Source organism: Bison bison, unplaced genomic scaffold (genome assembly GCF_000754665.1).
Source record: "Bison bison bison isolate TAMUID 2011002044 unplaced genomic scaffold, Bison_UMD1.0 scf7180017864264, whole genome shotgun sequence".
NCBI classification, from domain to species: domain Eukaryota; kingdom Metazoa; phylum Chordata; class Mammalia; order Artiodactyla; family Bovidae; genus Bison; species Bison bison.
In genome coordinates, this window is record NW_011494836.1 from 1,634,493 (window position 1) to 1,643,076 (window position 8,584).

Consider the following 8,584-nt stretch of genomic DNA (forward strand, 5'->3'; position numbering starts at 1 on the left):
TTGCTCAGTCATGTTCAACTCTTTGCAATCCCATGGACCACAGCATGCCAGGCCTCCCTGTCCATCATCAACTCCCAGAGTTTACTCAAACTCATGCCCATTGTGTCAGTGATGCCATCCAACCATCCATCCTCTGTCGTCCCTGTCTCCCGCCTTCAATATTTGCCAGCATCAGGGTCTTTTCAAATGAGACAGCTCTTCGCATCAGGTGGCCAAAGTAGTGGAATTTCAGCTTCAGCATCAGTCCTTCCAATGAACACCCAGGACTGATCTCCTTTAGGATGGACTGGTTGGATCTCCTTGCAGTCCAAGGGACTCTCAAGAGTCTTCTCCAACACCACAGTTCAAAACCATCAATTTTTGGTGCTCGGCATTCTTTATAGTCCAACTCTCACATCCATACATGACTACTAGAAAAACCATAGCCTTGACTAGAAGGAACTTGGTTGGCAAAGTGATGTCTCTGCTTTTTAAGATGCTGTCTAGGGTGGGCATAACTTTTCTTCCAAGGAGTAAGCGTCTGTTAATTCCATGGCTGCAATCACCATCTGCAATGATTTTGGAGCCCCCCAAAATAAAGTCAGCCACTGTTTCCACTGGGATCGGATGCCATAATCTTCGTTTTCTGAATGTTGAGCTTTAAGCCAACTTTTTTCACTCTCCTCTTTCACCTTCATCAAGAGGCTCTTTAGCTCTTCTTCACTTTCTGCCATAAGGGTGGTGTCATCTGCATATCTCAGGTTATTGATCTTTCTCCCGGCAATCTTGATTTCAGCTTGTGCTTCATCCAGACCATTGTTTCTCATGAAGTACTCGGCATATAAATTAAATAAACAGGGAGACAAGATACAGCCTTGACATACTCCTTTTCCTATTTGGAACCAGTCTGTTGTTCCATGTCCAGTTTTAACTGTTGCTTCCTGACCTGCATACAGATTTCTCAAGAGGCAAGTCAGGTGGTCTGGTTCCCATCTCTTGAAGAATTTTCCACAGTTTATTGTGATCCACACAGTCAAAGGCTTTGGCATAGTCAATAAAGCAGTAGTAGATGTTTTTCTGGAACTCTCTTGCTTTTTTGATGATCCAGTGGATGTTGGCAATTTGATCTCTGGTTCCTCTGCCTTTCCTAAAACCAGGTGGAACATCTAGAAGTTCACGATTCACGTATTGCTGAAGCCTGGCTTGGAGAATTTTGAGCATTACTTTACTAGCGTATGAGATGAATGCAATTGTGCGGTAGTTTGAGCATTCTTTGGCATTGCCTTTCTTAGGGATTGGAATGAAAACTGACCTTTTCAGTCCTGTGGCCACTGCTGAGTTTTCCAAATTTGCTGGCATACTGAGTGCAGCACTTTCACAGCATCATCTTTTAGGGTTTGAAATAGCTCAACTGGGATTCCATCAGGTCTTATTAAAAGAAAAAAAAGAAAAGCTAAAGCCTGGGCAGGGAGGGAGGAGCTGGCAAGGAGGACCGGAGATGCACTCAGGAGGTACCCTGATGCGAGCTTCTTTGCAAGGTGTGTCCTGGAAGGACAGCCTTAATATGGGCTCACAGCCTAGGAGGAAAAGGATGACGGGTGGCCTGCTCGCCAGCCTGTGCAGAGTGCCCACCTTTGACTCTCGAGTCATCTGGTCAGTTTTTTGTTCACTTGCTGTGGTTTCTCGGGAGAAGTTGCTGTGGTCAAGTGTAGGCTGAGGGAGCCAGGAGGCCCCAGGACTGGGGGCCTCTGTCACTGAACCTCTGTTTCCTTCCAAACACTGTTTCCACTGTTATTGTCCCCATGTTATGTCAAGGCCCACAGTCATAGTCAAGGGTGAAGTTTTGGCAAATGATGGTGACTAGGATGCCCTGCATGTGTTTTTTCAGTTCATAGCCCTTCTAGTTACTCAGCACTGGGGCACAGTAGTCGGGGGCGCTGTGGGTCTGGAGGGACAAATGATGCCGACCCTGGGGGATGCATGACCCCTGCAGTGGAGGACGGGCAGGGAGGGCAGGTGGGCAGCAGGCCCCCAGGGTTGGCATTGGTGAAGCTGAAGATGACAAGGTGTGAAATGTTCCTCTGCATTTCTATGTCACCTGGAGAGCAGGTAGGGGGAACCCATGTTCCTTTGAATCCAAAGGAACAAACCTGGAGAAAATGCAGTGCCAGATGAGGCAAAGGCCTTGTGGGCAGCACAGGGACCCTCAGGCACCAGCACTGCAGGGCGGCTGTGGGAGAGCTGGTCCCTTTCAGGGCGAATCTGGGCCTCCTGCCCCATCTGGTCCTAGAGTCGGCCTGGGAGAGTATGTTTCCCGAGACGGCCTGTTTGTTTTAACTTGTCTGTAATGCTGTTTCCACTTCAGTTCCTGCTGCATTCAACATAAACAATTTACTCGCTCAGTCATGAGGAAAAAATGAAAAACACACTTGACAAGTGAATTTCATGTTGTTGGGAGGCGTGCCAATGCCAACAGCCGAGACGGGGGGTAGGAGACCAGAAGAGGTGGGGGGACGAGGAGCAGGGGCTGCAGGAACCCGGCCACACTTACCAGGGGACGACCCCACACCGGCCGCCCGGAACTGCCCCAGGATGAGGCTCTGCTCGCTCTCGGCCAGAGCCAGGAGGAGTTCATAGGCTTCGATGCACTGCTCGCTGAAAGAGAAGCACATGGCGTCATCAGCTAGGGCTGAGAACTGCGAGTCCCCTGCGGTGCAGTGCGAGCCCTGCCTCTCAGCCTCCCTGCCCAGGTGGCAAGGACACGCCCACAGGCACTCATGGACAGAGTCAGGGGCTCGCTCTGCTTTGAGGCCCCCTCCCTGCCCTGCTTTAAAAAAAAAAAAACAAAACACAAAACTTTAGACTATGATCTACAAAAATACAAGGGAAGCAATGAAGATGAGAGAGGCAAGTCTGCTGCTCCTTTGATGATCAGCTTGAAGGGAAAGGTGAAGCGCTCACAGCGACCAGCCTCTGGGTGCGCCCCGCCCCCCTGGATCGCCACACCTCTTGTCATCCCCTTCCGCCGGGTTCCCGCTGGTTTGTGTGACCAAGAGAGTAAGGCAAAAGTGATGGGTTATCACATCCGAGGTTGGTTATGAAAGAACGGATGATTTCCATCTTGGTCTTTCTCTCTCTTTCCTCCTTTCCCTTTTCCTCTTGGATCATCCTTTGCAGAGGAGGCCAGCTGCCACGTCTTGAAGACCCTTGAGCAGCCCTATGGAGCAGCCCGTGTGGTTAGGAACTAAGGCGCCAGCCAATCTCCAGTGAAGGACCGAGGATTCTACCCGAAGCCTTTCGAAGCAGATCTGCCAGCCCCAATTAAGCTGACGCAGCTCTGGCTGAGAGCTTGACCAAAAACTCAAGAGACTCAGAGCCAGAACCTCCTAGACAAATCACTCCCAGATTCCTGACCCCAGAAGCTTTGACATAATAAACAGTTATACGATAATAGGGAATTCATATAGCAGCCCAGAAAGGGGCTGTTTTAACTGAGACCTGCCTATTCAATAGAGTGGCCGCTAGCCACATGTGGATATTTAAATGAAAAAGAACTTAAGGTAAATAAATGAACATTCAGTCTCTCTGCAGCAGTGGGCATATTTCATACGTTTAACAGCCATGTGCGGCTAGCAGTTGCTGCACTGGATAACACAGAGAACAGCTCCATCATCATAGAAAGTTTTGCCAGAGGCTTGTAAAGCTGCGTCATGAAACACTCACAAAATCTCTGACAAGAGCTGGAGTGTGGAGCGCTCTCTTCGGGTACACCAGACAGAGGATCAAACAGTGACCTCTGGAAAGCCACTGCTGCCCGTGGCCCCATAGGGACCCATGTCTGCACTGGATGGAGTGTGTGTATCATGCTTGAGTCATCCTGGCCAAATGCCTGCAGTAGTGAGAATCACCCCCAAGCAAAGAATTGATGAGCTTCTCCAAGCTGAGCAGGGGAAATGTGGCTTTACTCAACACTTAGTCAACAGACTTTTTTTTTTCTTGTCTTTACTTTCAAGTTCCTTTACTAAGAGACAGGAAAGAGAGTCCAATGACTGCCTGTGGGTGCTGGCAGCTCCCCTTCTCAAGGGCAGTTGATCTTTCAAGTTAGAGATGCTGGGACGTTGCTTCTTCTGTACAGATGAAAGGGAGACTGAGGGTGCAGGAGAGCCTGTTTCAAGGGTAGTCACAGACGATCATCTGTTTGCTTTGGTGTGTCTGTAAACTAACAGGATTGCTCTCTAGCTTTGGTCTCCTGTATTTTGGTTTGATATATATATATATATATTTTTTTTTTTTTTTTGAAGAAGCAATGTTTCTTAAAACAATACTGAATTCTCTGAGAGGATGCCAAGAGTAAGATACAATCACTACTCTGGGACTTTGGTAAATATGCCTAAGTGGTGACACTGATAAGTCTATGAAAACAATAATAAAGCTGAGTTTTGTAGCTATTAAACAAGTAGTAATTTAAAAATAGATAAATTCCAAAGCTGAAAAAAAGTGGTACCACTTGCTCATCAATGAATGAATCACATTCATTTAAACTGGTTTTTTTTAATGGGAAAAAAACTGGCAGCATGCCTGAAGAGACATGAAAATATTCATATCCTTTGATCTATAATTCCTGCTCCAGGGATTTTATCTCAAGGAAAATACAAGAATGACAGTTTTTGTATTAATTTATTCACCATAGAATTATTTTCAATATCAAGAGTCTGCAAGAGTCTAAATATCTTTTAGAGAAATGAGTAATAATACCATATAAACTTGATGGAAGGGATACAGTCAGTCAAAATAAATGGAGACTTTTAAGCAATAATATTACAGTTTAACAAACTGAAGGAAGAGAATGAATTAGATTTACCACAATGTAGAATATAATATGAATATAAATAAAGTCTGGAAGAACAAGAAGTGAACTTGTAACACAAAAATTGATGTTTTGAGTGATGTTGTTGTTTAATCACTAAGTCGTGTCTGATTCTGTAGCCCACCAGGCTCCTCTGTGCATGGGATTTCCCAGGAAGAATACTGGAGTGGGTTGCCATTTCCTCCTCCAAGGGATCTTTCCAACCCAGGGATCGAGCCCCCATCTCCTGCATTGGCAGGCGGATTCTTTACCACTGCCAAAGGGAAGACTTGGAGTGATATTACTTACACGAAATAATATTTCAGTTGAATTGCTAACAGAAACATACCTGTTTTACTAATACCACACTCATTATCCTTATTTTCTTAATTGCTCCCAGGCTGCTAACTGATTTTTAATATTTATCACACCCTAGCATTTGCTGGTCCAGTTCTCTAGTCACATTTTCTAAAACGCGGTTTTCTACTTTCATGCAGAAGCTTGCTATGGATGCCCTTCTCAATGAAAGTGGCCCCTCGCCTGCCCGCCCGCCTGCCCAACTTCCTACCTGTACTGCAGGGCCAGCCTCAACGCGGTGGCATTGGATTCGTACTTCCCTACCAGCATGCTCATCCTCTCGGCATTGCTCTTGCACTCTTCCAGGGTTATGGTCAGAAGGTCATTTTGGGATTTGAGGTGTTCGATACGGCTACAAAGGAAGGAAAATCACATTCACAGTTTTACACTAGGATTATAATGCGTTGCCAAGATTTTAGTCATCCACTCTAGATTCTGGCCAAAATGCACGTTAGGATATGAGCTCATTAGATGTTTTAGCAAATGCAACTGATGAGAAGTAATAAAGCAAGCAACTCAAAGCTGAAGAATCATTAAATTCTGTGTGAATTAGAAATAAAAATTGCTCCCTGGTTATTTCCCAACCAGTCATGGATGAGCCATTTGCCAGGTAAAGTGCTAGGCTTGGGAGATACACCATGGTAAGGAGCCCTAACCTTCATGAGAGTTAAGACTCAGATGCTCCAATGAGCCACCCTCCACCCTCCACAGGGACAAATGAAAAGCAACCCTTACAATAAGAGCTACTATTTGTTAAGCCCTTGCTCAGTAACTCTCCCTTTGAATTAAGTAGTATTATCTCCATTTCTCAGAGGAGGCACAGAAATGTTAATCCTTGGGCTCTGAACCAGGCAGTTTGACCCCAGATCCTTGACTCAGAATGCTCACTACAGAGCAGGAGCAAAGGATGAATTAATGAGTGAAAAAGAAACTGCACTTAAGGGGTACCTGAGTGGCAACTGCAGAGTGTATCCAAAGCTCTTTCCAGCTTGGACAGTCCCCTAACTGCCTACTACTGGCAGGATAATCAGTGGATAAGAATAAGTTTTATAAAAATCAGAACTGTAAACTCAACTCAAGGCCAAAGAGTTTATGGCAAAGTCAGAAAGCAGATTAGGAAAGCTGAAGCCTTCAGCCCCTGTTTTCTGTCCCAGGACGCTGATGCTCTGGATGCAATGATTCATTCCCCACAGGACATGGCCATCTGCAGTACTCAGATCACCAAGTCTTAAAGAGACATAAGGTTTCACACACACAAAATGTTAAGAGCTTGGAAGCCATCTGCTTTGAGGATCAATCTTAGGACCACGCATCTTAGCACATATAACTAAGACCGTTGCGTGGCTTTGGCAACAACAAGGTCGATTCAATGTAAGGTGTTAACAGGATACAGTTTTCTGTCTCTGTTCACATGACGGCCTCTTCAGAGACTTCCCACCCTCTCATTTACTTCTTGACTTGCTCCAGTTACATTCAGTCCCTACTAATTAGATGAAACCAAACCTTCCATGTGGTCAATTCTATCTCAGACAGCACCCCTGTATCGATGGCTCCTACCTTTTAAAACATTCTCCTTCATTTGGGTCACGACAGGTGTCTACTGGTTTTCTCCCTGCCGAAAGGTCATTATTTCTCCTGTCTCCTCTGCTGGCTCCCTCTTCTCTATATAATCTGTGACAGTTGACATTCCCTTAGGACTCAGTCCTAGGTCCACTCCTCTATCAATGCTCTCTTCTGAGGGTGATTTTATCCCAAGACTTTCACAGGCATTTATGTTCCCATGGCTCCCAGATTCTTAGCTCATACCTCTCTTGTAAGTGCCAGTCTCACATATCCAGGGTTTCACACAGACACTTCAAGTTTAACATGGGATTCTTGACTTTCCTCTAACCATAACCTCCTCCATCTTCCCCATCTCAGTAAATGCCACCACCATACACCCGACAACAGAGGTAAGATATCTGCGAGTCTTGAGACCGCCCCTTATTTTATACATCTGTGGATTTTTATCACCACACATACAGTGACCCCTTCAAACTGCCTCTACTTGGCTGTGCTCGTTCACTGCAGAACTGGCTCAGTTTCCACCCCTGCCCACCCCTTGCCATTCTGCACATCTGAGTGAACTTAAAATTAAAAAAAAAAAAAAAAAAGATTTGTAAAGTGATACAAAGACATTAAAAAAATAAATAAATAAAATAAAATTTAAATCAAATCTTTCTTCCCCTAAATAAAACACCTTAACAACTTCCAATGGCACTTGGTCTATTACCTCAAATTCCATAGCCCGCCCAGCCCTGACTACTTCAGCACCTTGTCTCACGGGGCGCATCCTTTCACTCATTCTGTCTCAGTTCCATTGGGATTGGGGGAGTTCAGACTTCATACCAGCCACTTCCCAGCCTTGAAGTTGCTGAGTTGGCCCTTAAGACTCTTCCTGGTTTGTCACATGGCTGTTCCTTTCCCGCCTGAAAAATCTCAATTGCTATTTCCCCCCTTCAGAGATGCCTTCCCTGTCTTCGTACTTAAAATCAAGGCTACCTTTTATTTCGTCACAGTGTCATATTTACTTGGAGCTTTCTCATGTTCTAATTGGTCTGTTTTTGCTTAACTTCCTTAACAGGATATAACTCCATGAAATCTTGTCTGTTTTACTTTCTTTGGCATCCAAATAGCCCAGAATATAGTAGGTGCTTAATATCTGCATGCTGCGTGCTAAGCTGCTTCAGTCGTGTCTGACTCTGCACAACTCTGTGGACTGTAGCCCCCCAGGCTCCTCTGTCCATGGGATTTTCCAGGCAAGAATACTGGAGTGGGTTGCCATTTCTTCCTCCAGGGGACCTTCCCAAGCCAGGGATCGAACCTGCGTGTCTTAAGTCTCCTGCATTGGCAGCCAGGTTTTTTACCACTAGCGCCACCTGAGAAGCCCAAAAAGCAACAATACTTTTGAGTAGTATTTTGAGTAGTGGCAGAGGCATGACCCACCCCATGCCTGTGCCACACACACACAAACACAAGTTAAAGGCTGTCATACTTTCAGAGTGTGACAGGACTACAACTTTGAGACAGGTAGTTAAATAAAAGATATCAGAACATACTGGTAGATAATTTACAAGCACTCCCATGTTCTAGCAGTAGCTGTGATAATACAGAAAACAATGGAGAAGAGGTGGACAGACAGGGGTTGACCAGCTGGGCTATTTAATAGCTCTGGACTTGAGGCAAGTCATTCAATGTCAAAACATTTGCTTTCTAATTTGCAAAATGGGACTATTCTGCCCTCCCAAGTTGAGGATTTAGGGTTGTCTGTGAGTCTTTGGAAAGCTGTTACACTCCATGACAGTGTGAGCTACAGGCACCAAATAGTTCCCCCTTCTTTGGTCTCTCTTAGGTGCATATAAC

At 45.4% G+C, this 8,584-nt stretch overlaps 1 protein-coding gene across 4 annotated transcripts in view; it reads right to left on the minus strand.

The window, feature by feature from the left end:
* The window catches only part of MCC (mutated in colorectal cancers), a 318,792-nt gene that overhangs the window by 46,187 nt on the left and 264,021 nt on the right, over positions 1 to 8,584 (minus strand). For all 4 annotated transcript variants that reach the window (XM_010848367.1, XM_010848366.1, XM_010848368.1 and 1 more), the window contains exons 10-11: positions 5,394 to 5,534; positions 2,531 to 2,634 (exon numbers count right to left, since the gene is read on the minus strand). In XM_010848367.1, the coding sequence (XP_010846669.1) occupies positions 2,531 to 2,634; positions 5,394 to 5,534 (245 nt within the window). The remainder of the gene's footprint in view (positions 1 to 2,530; positions 2,635 to 5,393; positions 5,535 to 8,584) is intronic.